General features: G+C 44.0%; 1 protein-coding gene across 3 annotated transcripts in view; it reads right to left on the bottom strand.

Moving 5' to 3' along the window:
- Positions 1-99: 99 nt before the first annotated feature.
- The window catches only part of LOC106581117 (mitochondrial intermediate peptidase), a 35,774-nt gene continuing 17,709 nt past the window's right edge, over positions 100-18,164 (bottom strand). For 2 of the 3 annotated variants that reach the window (XM_014162876.2, XM_014162874.2), the window contains 2 exons: positions 18,023-18,096; positions 100-1,245 (listed from right to left, as the gene is read on the bottom strand). In XM_014162876.2, the coding sequence (XP_014018351.1) occupies positions 1,145-1,245; positions 18,023-18,096 (175 nt within the window). In that variant the 3' untranslated portion in view covers positions 100-1,144. Of the gene's footprint in view, positions 1,246-5,512; positions 6,336-18,022; positions 18,097-18,164 lie in introns of those variants that run through there. The other variant, XM_014162875.2, reaches the window with a different exon arrangement.

The following is an 18,164-nucleotide window of genomic DNA, read 5'->3' as shown; positions in this document are numbered from 1 at the left end:
TCTCTCTGAAACTCAAGATATTACTTGCCACAACATATTATGATTGAATTTGGTTCAAAACAAGATAGATACAAGTAATGAAAATAAAGATTCCATTAGTGATTTCATATTTAGGAATTTATTCATGGCTCTGTGCGATATACAGTAGGCCTACATGTGGTTACAGCTACCCAGCTCACTCCTTTTGATAGCATGTTCACACCTTGATTAACCATCTGAAGTAAATCCCACCTTGATGGGTGATGCCCCAGGTCTGATATCAGTGCTAGGCAAGTAAGGACATTGTATGGAGAGCAGCTGTAGCCTCAGCCCCGGGTAATTAGAGGCAGAATCTGTTGAAACAGATGCAACAGCCGGTAGTAGTTGATTTAGCTAGTCGTCACAGTCTGGATCGCGCTCTGTGTGAATTAATCAGAAATCCCTTAAATCTCCAATTCACAACACCTAAGAGACTCTATCCTTCCTTCTCAAACCCATAACCTCCCCTCCCACCCTCCTCCCCTCCCTCCCTAACAGAAACACAGACAAATCAGAGGGAGCAGATTTGCATTTAAGTCAAAACACTATGTCAGGAATAGCAGGTGTTGTATTTGTCCTGTCTGATCTGAACAGGAAATAACAATGAACTGCTCATACTTCTGCAGAAAATTATATTCAACGCTCACAGATATGAGTATTTTCTCTTGGGCAGATTATACAAATAATGTCTACATACTTCAACTTATCTATTTACATGGATATTGGAACAGATGTTTCAAACATACATTCTCAAAGTGCTGAAGATTACATTGCTCAATATTGCAATATTCTGAATTAAATGATGTACTTTTTGTACTTTCCATAATTGACATGCATCAATGACAAAAATATGTGTAAGACAGTATGGTATATTACATGTGGTATATGCACAGATCTGCACAGACTTTTATGAACCACACAGAACCTATGGTTGAGCCAAATCATTAAATAGCTAATTGCATTAAAAAAAAACATGTTTACAGTGACTGCATACAGCTACAGTTATCTGCCTTTTGAAAGGATGAATAATTAATTGCATTTTCTGACCACGTGAGTCCATTCCACAGCAACAGAATTCAAGTCGTGGCTGAAACTGAATTGAAGAGTCGAAGATCGATCAAGCTAATCAGCTTGTAGAGTCCATGATGAAGGTCTCAAAGTCTGGGTTCAGGTCGGTCACCAGGGCGTCCACAAAGTCCTCAATGGTGGGCTGTCTCTGCAGCATCCCTGTGTCACACAGATACACAGACAGGGATTGAGCATATTGCCCTTTAAAAAAGGTTTATATGCTGTCACTGAAGTAAAACTCCTCCAATGAATTGAAGTGAAACACCTGAGTTAAAATATAAAAGCAGAACTTTCAGTTAAATAAGATATAGTTTATGGCCTGTAGTGGATGTCAGGTAACACGGAGACAATTCATTAAATGCAAGAGTACATAGAGAAGTGTACTAATGTCCCTTTAAAGTTGTCCTCAAGAGTAAACACTCCTAAGTTCTCATTTGTTGTTTCAACACTGCAACAGTACAAACATCGAAAGGTGTGATATTTTGAGGGGGTAGAGTGTCTCTATACACATATAATCTCCTTGCTAGCCTGCTCCAGTATGTTTCTAACAGGCCATTCGGAGCAGCTCTGGGAATATGTGTCTGTGTTATGAGAGTGTCTGGTAGCTCATGCACGGAGCGCACACTCTCTTCACAATTCCGCTGCACTCTCGCTTTGAAGTCAGTTCATTTCCCCCTTGTGTTGCTGCCAATGTAAATAGGCACTCCCCTCTCTCCCTCCTTCCTGCATGGGTCACCTCCAACACACACACACACACACACACACACACGCAATAGACAGGCACTAAAAAGAAAATATAGATATAATTTTTTTATCAAAATTCAGGGACAAAACACTTGCATTTATAACCACATGCAAAGGGTTCCAATAATAAAACACACACACCCACCCACAGAGACTCCCCCCCACACACACACAGCAGGGAGTCCATCTCTGAGAAGTTCCCTTCCTAAAACTGGCTGAGCAGTTGGAAAATGAGCCCTGAATCAGCTTGGCCCTGGCCTGCATTAAACTGGCTGCCTCCCACACTGGAGCCTGGCCTGAGAAACAGACCAGGGTTCATCTTCCCCTTTAGCCACCAGGCCTCCCTCCCTCCCAACAGCAAGATAGGGGTACAAAGCAGAGCACAATCACAAGGCCTCTGAACCAAGGTTCTAAACCCACATGAAGTTAGTGGTTTTCAGGCACTCGTATGATAGGGGTTTATTAAAAACTAGATCATGCTTGATGTTCTGCTTGTGAGCATTATGCTTGGCTGATCGTGGCATTGGATGACATGTTCTCTGGTAGAAAAACATCCATGGCAAATCCTTGGCAAATCGCGCTGTTAAGACAAGGATGCCCTTTGCAACCACGTACCTATGTGAGAGTGGATTCTTCGCCCTCACTAGCATGAAAACTAAATACAGGCACAGATTGTGTGTGGAAAATGATATAAGACTGAGCACACCCTTTTCATTAATCTGTGGTGAGTTATTCACAATTTTCAATGAACAAATAAGGTTTTATATGTAAGATGGTTAAATAAAAGAGCAAAATTATTGATTATTATTTGTGCCCTGGTCCTATAAGAGCTCTTTGTCACTTCCCATGAACCAGGTTGTGACAAAAACGCACACTCATTCTTATGTTTAATAAATGCATCATATAGTGTGTGTGTGTGGCAGGCTTACAATGATGGCAAATAACAACATTTGAGAGTGCACTGACCCTGGTGCTAGAGGGGGTACGCAGCTGGAGGTTGAATGTTCGGAGGGATACAGGACTACTGACCTAGAGGATGATACTGCAGTAGTACAATATTTGGCTAAACCTGCTATTTTCAATTGCAGAAAACTATGGACTATTCAAAGCTACATGTTTTTCTTTCCTCACAAAACTATGATATTATAGGGCAGTAATATAATATTGCATATATGAACCTTAGAGGGCTAACCACTAAATGCTATGCATGCACGGTTTAACTGAAATGAATTTTCACAAAAACATGACATCATTGGGCTGGGAATAGTGAGCTCATCTAAGTATCTCACCACAGATCTCACTCTGCAGTCACTGATCTGGATCCATAAGGTTGTCTGCAGCATCACTAGCACTTTCTCTAACAACAGCAATTTCCAGACACCTCTCCACAAGGGGATTTGCAGTGGGCTGGCCGGGAGCCTGCAGCCTGCCGTGCTGCAGGTTAGTGTGTTAAATAAGCATGGAGACTAATCTGCATAACCAGAGTCACAATGTGACAAAGGAGCAACCAGCAGGTAAACGCCAATGATGTATATAAACACCAGAATGCAAATTCTGTGTATTGGCCAATGAGAGGCTTTGAAGCCACCGGTCGGCCATATTGGAACTCCTCAGAAGGAGTAGTCCTCCATAGGAATGAATGAATGAATTTTTACAGTATTTTAATTGTTTCAAGGATAAAATTACAAGTATTTTTTGTTGTTGTAGTGGGGACAGTGACATTAACACTAATATATATACACACACACACACACACACACACACACACACACACACACAGTACCAGTCAAAGGTTTGGACACACCTACTCATTCAAGGGTTTTTCTTTATTTGTACTATTTTCTACATTGAAGAATAATAGTGAAGACATCAAAACTATGAAAAAACACATCATGTAGTAACCAAAAAAGTGGTAAACAAAGCAAAATATATTTTATATTTGAGACTCTTCAAAGTAGCCACCCTTTGCCTTGATGACAGCTTTGCACACTCTCGGCATTCTCTCAACCAGCTTCACCTCGAATGCTTTTCCAATAGTCTTGAAGGACTTCCCACATATGCTGAGCACTTGCAGTCGAAGTCATCCCAAACCATCTCAATTGGGTTGAGGTCGGGTAATTGTGGAGGCCAGGTCATCTGCTGCAGCACTCAATCACTCTCCTTGGTCAAATAGCCGTTACACAGCCTGGCGCTGTGTTGGGTCATTATCCTGTTGAAAAACAAATGATAGTCCCACTAAGCGCAAACCAGATGGGATGGCGTATCGCTGCAGAATGCTGTGGTAGCCATGCTGGTGAAGTGTGTCTTGAATTCTAAAAGAGAAATCACTGACAATGTCAGTAGCAAAGCACCCCCACACCATCACACCCCTCCTCCATGCTTCACAGTGGGAACCACACATGCGGAGATCATCCGTTCACCTACTCTGCGTCTAACAACGACAAGGTGGTTGGAACCAAAAATCTCACATTTGGACTCATCAGACCAAAAGGACAGATTTACACCGGTCTAATGCTCGTATTACTTGGCCAAAGCAAGTATCTTCTTATTGGTGTCCTTTAGTAGTGGTTTCTTTGCAGCAATTCAACCATGAAGGCCTGATTCACGTAGTCTCCTCTGAACAGTTGATGTTGAGATGTGTCTGTTACTTGAACTCCGTAAAGCATTTATTTGGGCTGCAATCTGAGGCGCAGTGAACTCTAATGAACTTATTCTCTGCAGCAAAGGTAACTCTGGGTCTTCCTTTCCTGTGGCGGTCCTCATGAGAGCCAGTTTCATCAAAGCGCTTGATGGTTTTTGTGACGACACTTGAAAAAACATTCAAAGCTCTTTTTAATGTTCCACATTGACTGACCTTCATGTCTTAAAGTAATGATGGACTTTTGTTTCTCTTTGCTTATTTGAGCTGTTCTTGCCATAATATGGACATGGTCTTTTACCAAATAGGGCTATCTTCTATATACAACCCCTACCTTGTCACAACACAACTGATTGGCTCAAAGAGTTAAGGAAAGAAATTCCACAAATGTACTTTTAACAAGGCACACCTGTTAATTGAAATGCATTCCAGGTGACTACCTCATGAAGCTGGTTGCCAAGAGTGTGCAAAGCTGTCATTAAGGCAAATGGTGGCTACTTTGAAGAATCTCAAATATATTTAGATTTGTTTAACACTTTTTTTTGGCTACTACATGATTCCATGTGTTATTTCATAGTTGTGATGTCTTCACTTATTCTACAATGTAGAAAATATAAAAAATTAAGAAAAACCCTGGAATGAGTAGGTGTGTCTAAAATTATTCTTCATGCCATGAGAGGTACCGGATCCTGGAAAATGGTTCTGGAGCTAAACAGTCCAAAACAGAGGTGCCGGATCCTGTTGGAAAACATTGGCAAAGGAAAAACATAAGTGAAACCATAGCCGTAGAATAATCATTCTTGTTTACACAAAAAGAGACAACCCTGTCAAACCATGGGACAGGCCTGTAAGCCATGTTCTGCTCCTGCCCAGTCTGGCAACAGAGAATGATGGATTTGTCAAATGAGTCATATTGCCTTTAGATATTGGCATTCTCCATTCACAATGGCACTGCTCTGAGGTATGAGGCTATGCCCATTACATGTCATTATATATGCCAATAATGTTAACCAAAGTGGCTAGTAAATAAAAGTCTTTCCAAAATCAAATTACCACAGGGTGGGGCTTTTATTATTTTACACAAATGCCAAGATTTAACACTAAACAGGGTTAGGTAAACAGACTATTAGGTTAAGTTTAACCAAGATGTCCCTTGATGAAGGTTATTGCACAACCTGCTTAAAATGCTCCCAAGACACTCCAAAATGACCACTGTGCTGAGGAGGACTTTAAAGCAAACCAGACTCATACATCAATGGGTCTATATGGCATTAAATGTATAATCCATTAGTTCTGTATTCTGAAAAGGAGCAATTTGCTAGGACAGCAGAAGTATTATGTTTCAAAGGTCTTTTATCCATGGAAAGAACAATTACTTGTCAGTCTGAGCTTTCTACAGAAGAAAATGTTATAGTAGTCCAGCAGAGCGGCTGTATGCACGATTTGATGTACAGTGAACTTTTGTTGAACAGCTGCGTAACTAATCTGTGCTCAAAATACAGGTACATATGGAAGAACTAAGGTCCATTAAAAACATTAAAATTACTGAAATAAAGGCTGCATTTAGGTAGTATGTGCAGTGCAGCACTATTTATTTACTTTACAGAGGGTGGTGAGGGTGGAGATGTGTATCTCTGTGGCTGGCTAACAGCAGGGTAACAAAAGGGTAATGAGGACTCAGGGGGATGGACGGAAGGGAAACGGACTCTGTCTCAGTAGAAGCTGCCTGCATCAAAGTGCCAGGCTGAGCCACATTTGTTAATCAGCCTTAATCCCACTACTTCTAGAGTGCTGCTCTGCTGTGTCATCTGGTGCTGGGGCAGCCCAGCCTGGCCACACCTTGGGGTTTAGGCTTGTCCCAGACTGACTGCAGAGGATTAGAGCAGAGACAGACATTAGGAACTGCCTTGGTATCGCTGAGATAGTGTTTTTTTATGTGTTGAAGTTATTGTTGCAGGTGTTAATGCCACTTTCACCAGTAGAAAGTAATATATCACTATTACATATTTGCATATACCATATTGCCCCTCCTACTCAATAACATACTGCTGAGTACGACAAGCTCTTTGAACAAACAGGGTTGAGCAACAATCATTCTCATAATCATACAGTTCATAACAGATTTCTGGTTTCTCTAGTACTTTACGTTTTGATCATAAACACCTTGACATGTTTCAAATGGTTAAGTAATTACCTCTTTCTAACCTGGCGGCAAACTATCTTCTCATTGCCACTATAATTGTGTCTTTGAAGTTAAGGAAGCCCGTTCTTTCTTGAAACAGCTTTTAACAGTAAAAAAACAAACATGACAAGAGTGATGACAAATATTGCAAAGAGCAGTTTGGAGGAGGATGTCTAACTATTTGAGGAGGCAAATACATTTAGAGCCTTGATTGAACTTCTGATAAGTATTGATGTAGTCATTCTAAGTTAACTGGCACATTTACAACTCTACACCACAGTATAGTGTATTCCACACCCTTAACTATACATTTACAGCAAGAAGTGGAATGTGACTATAAATGAAACCCTCCTAAGTTCATAAGGACTCATTCATACTGTACTATGGTGATTAAAGACTCATACTACGCATACAGTGATCCTCTGATTAAACCAGAGGGAGACAAAGGAGTAGCAGACTAGAACCAAGGCCAATAGAACCAGGCTCAGAAGGTTTATTAACTTCAGAACAGGGTCATTATATCCACACCTGATTAGGCCAACTAGGCCAGGCTGAGCTGAGAGGCCAGGTCCTGGGACCTGCTCCATTGCTTAGGTAGCTCCATTGTCCCATGTGCCCCTCCTGATCCGTGGTGGGCAGAGGAGGCTATGGGAAACAGCAGGCCCATGAAAGCCCCCTCTGTGGCAGCCTGGGCCCAAGAACAGAGGGCTTCAGTTAGCATGGGCCGTCAGTCGATCACCTTTCACGCTCTCTGCTGCCATTTAATCCCGGGGCTACTTTTCACCACCGGCTGGCTGCCTGGGAAACGTCCAGGCGCAGCACGGAGCGGGCAGGGAGCCACCCAGATAAAAAGACCAGGCCAGCCTCTGAGGAACCTCTCTGAGTTTGCTCCGGGTTCCCCCAACCTGCCCCTTCACCTTTCAACCAAGATCCTCCACCACCAGACCCATACTGCAGGAAACAGCAGGGAAACAGACCACTTTAGCTGCAAGCTTCTTTAACAGGGTTCGGTTTGCTCAGTGTTGGTTTATGTAAGTGTTTCTAAAATGCTATTGCCTTGAGGCTGTGCAGATACAAAAATCTTCATAGTAAACATGTCACTTCCAATGACTAATTATTGTACTCACTCAAAATGTTCCCAGATTTTTAGCTAGTTTCTCAAAACCAGTAAACCATTTCTAAAGGCTTGAACAGACACACGTAAACAATCCTTACTTTATTACAGTAATTGAAGGGGTCATGATGATATAGTAAATCATGTAGACAAGATGATGTGCACGCACTGCCATAACGACCTACTGTACAGTAATATGGAGTTGATCCCCTTTGCTTCTATAACAGCCTCCACTCTTCTGGGAAGGCTTTCCACTAGATGTTGGAACATTGCAGCGGGGACTTGCTTCCATTCAGCCACAAGAGCATTAGTGAGGTCGGGCACTGGTGTTGGGCGATTATGCCTGGTTCGCAGTAGGCGTTCCAATTCATCCCAAAGGTGTTCAATAGGGTTGAGGTCAGGGCAATGTGCAGGCCAGTCAAGTTGTTCCACACAGAATATCTAGAATGTCATTGTAAGCTGTAGCGTTAAGATTTCCCTTCACTGGAACTAAGGGGCCTAGCCCGAAGCATGAACAACTGCCCCAGACCATTATTCCTCCTCCACTAAACTTTACAGTTGGCACTATGCATTGGGGCAGGTAGCATTCTCCTGGCATCGACCAAACCTAGATTAATCTATCGGAGTGCCAGATGGTGAAGCATGATTCATCACTCCAGAGAACGCGTTACCACTGCTCCAGAGTCCAATGGCGGCGAGCTTTACACCACTCCAGCCGAAACTTTGCATTGGGCATGGTGATCTTAGGCTTGTGCGTGGCTGCTCGGCCATGGAAACCCATTTCATGAAGTTCCCGACGAACAGTTATTGTGCTGACGTTGCTTCCAGAGGCAGTTTGGAACTCGGTAGCGAGTGTTGCAACCGAGGACAGAAGATTTTTATGCACTACAGCACTCGACGGTCCAATTCGGTGAGCTTGTGTGGCCTACCACTTTGCGGCTGAGCCGTTGTTGCTCCTAGACGTTTCCACTTCACAACAACAGCACTTACCGTTGACCGGGGCAGCTCAAGCAGTGCAGAAATTTGCCAAACTGACTTGTTGGAAAGGTGGCCTCCTATGACGGTGCCACGTTGAAAGTCACTGAGCTCTTCAGTACAGGCCATTCTACTGCCAATGTTTGTCTATGAAGATTGCATGGCTGTGTGATCGATTGTATATACCCTTCAGGATCAGGTGTGACTAAATTGCCGAATCCACTAATTTGAAGGGGTGTCCACATGTAGTGCATCTTAACAGTTAATTAAAGCGACAGGACTGTTTCGTTGGCCCAGACTGGAAGCATTGAGGAGTTTACCACATCAGTCACCGGTTTCATTAATAAGAGCATCGACAACGTCATCCCCACAGTGACTGTATGTACATATCCCAACAGGAAGCCATGGATTACATACAGGAAAACATCCATACTGACCTAAAGGCTAGAGCTGCCGCTTTCAAAGAGTGGGACACTAATCCGGACGCTTAAGATATCCCACTACGCCAGGGGTGGGCAATTCCAGTCCTCGAGGGCCTGATTGGTGTCACAACGTTTCCCCAGCCCTAGCTAACACACCTGATTCCAATAATCACCTAATCATGATCTTCAGTTTAGAATGCAATTTGATTAATCAGCTGTGTTTGCTAGTGTGACGCCAATCAGGTCCTCGAGGACTGGAGTTGCCCACCCCTGCGCTACGCCCTCCAACAAACCATCAAACAAGCAAAGCATTAATAGAGGACTATGATCGAAGCCTACTACAATGGCTCTGACTGTTGTCGGATGTGACAGGGCTTACAAACAATCACGGATTACAAAGGGAAACCCAGCCATGAACTACCCAGTGACACAAGCCTATCAGATGAGCTAAATGCCTTCGATGCTCGCTTCGAGGCTAGCAACGCTGAACCATGCATGAGAGCACCAGCTGTTCCGGACGACTTTGTGATCATGCTCTCCGTAGCCAATGTGAGTAAACGGGTTAACGTTCACAAGGCTGCAGGGCCAGACGGATTACCAGGACACATACTCAGAGCATGCGCTGACCAGCTGGCAAGAGTCTTCACTGACAATTTCAACCTCTCCCTAACCCAGTCTGTAATACCTACATGTTTCAAGCAGACCACCATAGTCCCTGTGCCCAAGAACGACAAGGTAACATGTCTAAAATGACTACCGCCCAGTAGCACTCACATCTGTTGCCATGAACACACCAATAGATCAGATGACGTAAACTTTATTGCACTCCACACATTTCCCACCTACAGTTGAAGTCGGAAGTTTACCTTAGCCAAATACATTTAAACTCAGTTTTTCACAATTCCTGACATTTAATCCTAGTAAAAATTCCCTGTCTTAGGTCAGTTAGGTCAGTTAGGATCACCACTTTCTTTTAAGAATGTGAAATGTCAGAATAATAGTAGAGAGAATGATGAAAGAAATAAAATCTGAAATAAATCACATTCCCAGTGGGTCAGAAATTCACATACACTCAATTAGTATTTGGTAGCATTGCCTTTAAATTGTTTAGCTTGGGTCAAATGTTTTGGGTAGCCTTCCACAAGCTTCCCACAATAAGTTTGGAGAATTATGGCCCATTCCTCCTGACAGAGCTGGTGTAACTGAGTCAGGTTTGTAGGCCTCCTTGCTCGCACATGCTTTTTCAGTTCTGCCCACAAATTTTCTATAGGATTGAGGTCAGGGCTGTGTGATGGCCACTCCAATACCTTGACTTTGTTGTCTTTAAGCCATTTTGCCACAACTTTGGAAGTATGCTTGGGGTCAATGTCCATTTGGAAGACCCATTTGCGACCAAGCTTTAACTTCCTGACTGATGTCTTGAGATGTTGCTTCAATATATCCACATGATTTTTCTGCCTCATGATGCCATCTATTTTGTGAAGTGCAGCAAAGCACCCGCACAACATGATTCTGCCACCCCCGTGCTTCACGGTTGGGATGGTGTTCTTCGGCTTGCAAGCCTCCCCCCCTTTTCCTCCAAACATAACGATGGTCATTATGGCCAAACAGTTCTATTTTTGTTTCATCAGACCAGAGGACATTTCTCCAAAAAGTACGATCTTTGTCCCCATGTGCAGTTGCAAACCGTAGTCTGGCTTTTTTAATGGCGGTTAGGGGGCAGTGGCTTCTTCCTTGCAGAGCGGCCTTTCAGGTTATGTCGATATAGGACTCGTTTTACTGTGGATATAGATACTTTTGTACCCGTTTCCTCCAGGATCTTCCCAAGGTCCTTTGCTGTTGTTCTGGGACTGATTTACACTTTTCGCACCAAAGTACGTCCATCTCTAGGAGACAGAACACATCTCCTTCCTGAGCGGTATGACGGCTACGTGGTCCCATGGTGTTTATACTTGCGTACTATTGTTTGTACAGGTGAACGTTGTACCTTCAGGCGTTTGGAAATTGCTCCCAAGGATGAACCAGACTTGGAGGTCTCCAATTTTTTTTCTGAGGACTTGGCTGATTTCTTTTGATTTTCCCATGATGTCAAGCAAATTGCTCCCAAGGATGAACCAGATTTGTGGAGGTCTGCATTGAGTTTGAAGGTAGGCCTTGAAATACATCCACAGGTATACCTCCAATTGACTCATATGATGTCAATTAGCCTATCAGAAGCTTTTAAAGCCATGACATCATTTTCTGGAATTTTCCAAGCTGTTTAAAGGCACAGTCAACTTAGTGAATGTAAACTTCTGACCCACTGGAATTGTGATACAGTGAATTATAAGTGAAAAATTCTCTAAACAATTGTTGGAAAAATGACGTGTCATGCACAAAGTAGATGTCCTAACCGATTTACCAACAATAGTTTGTTAACAAGAAATTGGTTGAAGTGGTTGAAAAACAAGTTTTAATGACTCCAACTTAAGTGTATGTAAACTTCTGACTTCAACTGTATGTGAGAATGCTGTTCATTGACTACAGTTTAGCGTTCAACACCATAGTGCCCACTAAGCTAAGGACACTGGGACTGAACACCTCCATCTCCAACTGGATCCTGGACTTCCCGACGGGCCGCCCCCAGGTGGTGAGAGCAGGCAACAACACATCCGCCATACTGACCTTTAACACCCTCAGGGGTGCGTGCTTAGTTCCCTCCTGTACTCCCTGTTTACCTGCGACTGTTTAGGTCGTGCACGACTCCAACACCATCTTAAGTTCGTGAACGACACAACTGTGGTAGGCCTGATCACCGACGACAATGAGACAGCACTATAGAGAGGAGGTCAGATACGTGGGAGTTTGGTGGCAGGACAACAACCTTTCCCTGAACGTTAGCAAGACAAAAGGAGCTGACCGTGGACTATAGGAAATGGAGGGCCGAACACGCACCCATTCACATCAATGGGGCTGTAGTGGAGCGGGTCGAGAGCTTCAAGTTCCTCTGTGTCCACATCACTATCACTAACACACCAACACAGTCGTGAAGAGGGCAGGACAACGCCTTTTTACTCTCAGGAGGCTGAAAAGATACCGGAGCGGTACCGGAGCGTCAAGTCTGGGACGAAAAGGCTCCTGAACAGGTTCTACCCCCAAGCAGTAAGACTGCTTAACAGTTAATCAAATGGCTACCCTGACTATTTGCATTGACACCCTTTTTATTTGCACTGACTCTCTTGCACCGGCTCTATGCACACTCACTGGACTCTACCCAGACACTCACACATACTACACTGACACTCCAACACACACACACACGCATGCATATTGACGCTACACACACCCTCACATAGACACTTTTAAACTGTTCACATACGCTGCGGCTACTCTGTTTATTATCTATCCTGATTGCCTAGTCACTTTTACCCCTACCTACATGTATATATTACATCAATTACCTCAACTACCTCATACCCCTGCACATTGACTCAGTACCGGTACTCCTTGAAAAAATGGCGCCGGAGAAGAAGGCTGATGTTTTACATGTCTCCAACCGATTGTGTTTTTCGTTCGTAACTCATTTTTTAACTTATTTGTACATAATGTTGCCGCTTTCATCTCTTATGATCGAAAATAACTGGCAGAATCTTTTCGCCCGAAGCGATGATATACTGCTTTCTCGAGAACAGGCCCAGATCCCCGTGAAGATGAGGCGGAGAAAAAGAGGCCAGAGGGTGGGCTGCCTTTTGAGAATTCGTAGGTGATCAAATTTTTTTTTTTTTACCTTTATTTAACTAGGCAAGTCAGTTAAGAACAAATTCTTATTTTCATTGACGGCATAGGAACAGTGGGTTAACTGCCTTGTTCAGGGGGAGAACAACAGATTTTTCACCTTGTCAGCTCTGGAATTCGATCTTGCAACCTTTCGGTTACTAGTCCAACGTTCTAAACCCCCACTTTCTTCCATTCTGCTAGCAAACGAGCAATCTTTGGAAAATAAAATCGATGACCTACCCAGAAGATTAAACTACCAACGGGACATTCAAAACTGTAATATCTTATGCTTCACGGAGTCTTGGCTGAACAACGACACTATCAACATACAGCTGGCTGGTTATACGCTGTACTGGCAGGATAGAACAGCGGTGTCTGGTAAGACAAGGGGCGGCGGACTATGTATTTTTGTAAATAACAGCTGGTGCACGAAATCTAAGGAAGTCTCGAGCTATTGCTCGCCTGAGAAAGTGTGGTCTACAGCTTATCATGAGATACTCTATCTACCTAGAAGGTTTTCATCTGTATTTTTTGTAGCTGTTTACATACCACCACAGACTGAGGCTGGCACTAAGACAGCACTGAATGAGCTCTATTCTGCCATAAGCAAATAAGAAAATGCTCACCCAGAGGCGGCGCTCCTAGCAGCCGGGGACTCTAATGCAAGGAAACTTAAATCTTTTACCAAATTTCTATCAGCATGTTAAATGTGCAACCAGAGGGAAACTCTGGACCACCTTTACTCCTCACAAAGAGACGCATACAAAGCTCTCCCTTGCCCTCCATTTGGCAAATCTGACCATAATTCTATCCTCCTGATTCCTGCTTACAAGCAAAACTTCAAGCAGGAAGCGCCAGTGACTAGATCAATAAAAAGTGGTCAGATCAAGCAGATGCTAAGCTACAGGACAGTTTTTCTAGCACAGACTGGAATATGTTCTGGGATTCCTCCGATGGCATTGAGGAGTACACCACCTCAGTCATTGGCTTCGTCAATAAGTCCATCGATAACATCGTCCCCACAGTGACTGTACGTACATACCCCAACCAGAAGCCATGGATTACAGGCAACATCCGCACTAAGTTAAATGCTAGAGCTGCCGCTTTCAAGGAGCGGGACTCTTACCCGGAAGCTTATAAGAAATCCCGCTATGCCATCCGACGAACCATCAAACAGGCAAAGTGTCAATACAGGACTAAGATCTAATCGTACTACACCGGCTCTGACGTTCGTTGGATATGGCAGGGCTTGCAAACCATTACAGACTACAAAGGGAAGCACAGCCGAGAGCTGCCCAGTGACACAAGCCTACCAAACGAGCTAAACTACTTCTATGCTCGCGTCAAGGCAAATAACACTGAAACATGCATGAGAGCACCAGCTGTTCCGGGAAGACTGTGTGATCACGCTCTCCGCAGTCGATGTGAGTAAGACCTTTAAACAGGTCAACATTTACAAGGTCGCAGGGCCAGATGGATAACCAGGACGTGTACTGCCAGCATGCGCTGACCAACTGGCAAGTGTCTTCACTGACATTTTCAACCTCTCCCTGTCCAAGTCTGTAATACCAACATGTTTTAAGCAGACCACCATAGTGCCTGTGCCCAAGAACACTAAGGTAACCTGCCTAAATGACTACCGACCCATAGCACTCACGTCTGTAGCCATGAACTGCTTTGAAAGGCTGGTCATGGCTCACATCAACAGCATTATCCCAGAAACCCTAGACCCACTCCAATTAGCATACCGCCCTAACAGATCCACAGATGATGCAATCTCTACTGAACTCCACACTGCCCTTTGCCACCTGGACAAAAGGAACACCTATGTGAGAATGCTATTTATTGATTACAGCTCAGCGTTCCAACACCATCCAGCCCTCAAAGCTCATCAATAAGCTTAGGACCCTGGGACTAAACACCTCCCTCTGCAACTAGATCCTGGACTTCCTGACGGGTCGTCCCCAGGTGGTAAGGGAAGGTAACAACACATTCGCCACGCTGATCCTCAACACAGAGGCCCCTCAGGGTCCCGTGTGGCTCAGTTGGTAGAGCATGGTGGTTGCAACGCCAGGGTTGTGGGTTCGATTCCCACGGGGGACCAGTACGGGGGGGGGGGAATGTATGCATTCACTACTGTAAGTCGCTCTGGATAAGAGCGTCTGCTAAATTACTAAAATGTCAAATGTAATGTTGTGTGTCCAGTCCCCTCCTGTACTCTCTGTTCACTGATGACTGCACGGCCAGGCACGACTCCAAAACCATCATTAAGTTTGCATCACTGCCTGGTATGGCAACTGCTCGGCCTCCGACCGCAAGGCACTACAGAGGGTAGTGCGAACGGCCCAGTACATCACTGGGGCCAAGCTTCCTGCCATCCAGGACCTCTATACCAGGCGGTGTCAGAGGAAGGCCCTAAAAATTGTCAAAGACTCCAGCCACCCTAGTCATAGACTGTTCTCTCTGCTACCGCACAGCAAACGGTACCGGAGCGCCAAGTCTAGGTCCAAGAGGCTTCTAAACAGCTTCTACCCCCAAGCCACAAGACTCCTGAACATCTAATCAAATGGCTACGCAGACTATTTGCATTGCCCTCCCCCCTCTTTTACACCACTGCTACTCTCAGTTGTTATCATCTATGCACAGTCACTTTAATAACTCTACCTACATGTACATATTACCTCAACTAACCGTGCCCCCGCACATTGACTCTGTACCGGTACCCCCCTGTATATAGTCTCGCTATTGTTATTTTGCTGCTGCCCTTTAATTACTTGTTACATTTATTTCTTATTCTTATCCGTATTTCTTTTAACTGCATTGTTGGTTAGGGGCTCGTAAGTAAGCATTTCACTGTAAGGTCTACACCTGTTGTATTCGGCGCATGTGACTAATAAAATTTGATTTGAATATAGTAAAATTATTTTATTGTGGTACCATTTCCTATTAACATTTTAGCAAATTTGTCTTACTTTTTTAACTCTGTTTGAAAATAGCTCATAAATAAGCATTTCATAGTCTACACCTGTAGTATTCAGCGCATGTGACAAATAACATTATTTGATTAAACAGCAGCTCTAATAACAGTGAACAGTCCCCTGGCAGTTGTAATTTCATAGGCCGAGTGACAACTGTAAGGACAATCAAATGGGGTGACCCTGCTGGGAGATTAACAGTACCCGTCGTCACCTGATATTACAGCGCTGGTTCCCCTCCGCTCTGAGTCGGGGGGGGGCGGCACTGCCACCATGTATAAAGGTTTGTGTTCTGTTATAGCTTACCAGTTACCACCAACCACCATACAAGACTAACCACCACCAAACAAGGGGCTATATAGCTCTATAATGACAGAGCCCCTGTAAAACACAAGGTAAGAGAGGCAGTAAAACATGCCGGAGAGCTAAATATCCTCCATTCTGAGGCCCCTATCGCAGACCAGGCTAACCACAACAGCAGCAGGTGTGAATACCTGAGTGAAGGAATTATGACTCTGGTGGGCTACTGCTGGCTCTTTCTAGTTCTACCAGGTTATCAAGGATCACCTAGAGCAGACATACCTATTCTCTTCTGAACACAATTCATTGAAATATAGTTAGATGTTGGTTGACACCTTCCTTCCTAGTCTAATGGACACTCCTTAACCCTGGGACACTAAAAAGGTAAATCAGGGGGCCTCCTGAGTGGTGCAGGGGTCTAAGGCACTGCATTGCAGTGTTGCGGCATCACTACAGGTTCGATCCCAGGCTGTGTCACAACCGGCTGTGACCGGGAGGCCCATAGAGCGGCGCACAATTGGCCCAGTGTCATGTTTCGGAGGATGCATGACTCGACCGTTGCCTCTCTCGAGCCAGTTGTGGAGTTGCAGCGTTGAGACAAGATCGTAATTGGATCGCAATTGGATATCACGAAATTGGCGAGAAACGGGATAAAATTTCAATAAAACATTTTTATAAAGTAAATCAGCCTGAAGTGGGCCACTACACGACCTGTCCAGAGGCTCTCAGAGAGGTGGTGAGAGCCTCAAAAAAAAAAAAAAAAAAAGAGTAAAAAAAAGGTCAAGTCCAATGTTCCCTCAAATGTTTTGGGGCACTGAGCAAATTTTAGTGAACGGAAACATGTACGTTGTGACAACTTTTTGCAACTTCCGGGGCACGTTTACAGTGAACACTGAGGCTGTACCCTTACAGTTTTAAACAGTAGCCAATAGGCTATTGTGGCTATTTGAGCATAATGCAGGCCTACCAACAAAATCAATGGAGCAAACCCCATATTATTTTCACATGGAAAAAGCTTTTGATTTCTATGATATAGCTGTGGTGTTCAATGCAGGCCAACATTGCACAAGACTTTTAAAAACGTTTTTACATTATGAAGGGCCAGACATTAATTTATGATTTTTTACTTAGTCTGTAACACCATGGGCCAAATAGGTGACTGTAAATTGCTAAGGTGTTTTATGATGCAAGAAACCACTTTATAAAATACAATTAATTATTATTACCATACAGAGAATTAGACAATGTAGGCTACCCTTCTGCCTATTGGCTTATTTACATATTCAAGCCTGTCTCAAAATATAACACTGCCCCTTTAAAGACAGCTTGAAATACAGCCTAAACCTACACGTATTGTGCTCTTGTAGGAAGGAGTAACTCCCCATTTCTGAAGTTATACTTCTCTGTAACTGAGCTAATAACTCGCTAACAACTTGCTAACTAGCAAAGAATATAAACAAATGTGCACACGCACAGCAATGCTCTTTGATCTGAAAAGCGGATTCACTCATGGGTGATTGAAAGAATGCTTGTCAGCTACCCCCGCCAATAGAATTCTACTCCTTTGTGCTCTGCCTACAACAAAATCAGACTCAATCTTGCAAAGTTAGATTTGTTTTGTTGCATTGAAAAGGGGCTGATATAATGTTGATCTGACCACAGAAAAAATATTAATCTATATAGCGCAAACTAATGGGGCAAACTCGGTGTAGTTCAATCTCTTGCGTCTCTGCGAGGCCGGGCATTTCTTCTACGTGGCATTCCTGGAGGAGGTGCTCGGACGCGCAAGTGCGCAGCTTAGAGGGCACATTGGTTAAGACCGTGACATACCTTCCACCATGAGCATGGGCTCCTTCCCTCCCCCATGGGCCAGCATCTCCCTACGGTAGCGCTCTCCCATGTCCCTGGGGGAGAGAGAGGAAAGATAAGATTACAGCCACATGCATTCCCCTCCAGCGGCTCCTCTTCCCTA

The sequence above is a fragment of the Salmo salar genome, chromosome ssa20 (assembly GCF_905237065.1).
Source record: "Salmo salar chromosome ssa20, Ssal_v3.1, whole genome shotgun sequence".
Classification (NCBI taxonomy): Eukaryota; Metazoa; Chordata; class Actinopteri; order Salmoniformes; family Salmonidae; genus Salmo; species Salmo salar.
The sequence above is the reverse complement of the archived record's forward strand: the minus strand, read 5'-3'. Positions and strand labels throughout refer to the sequence as shown.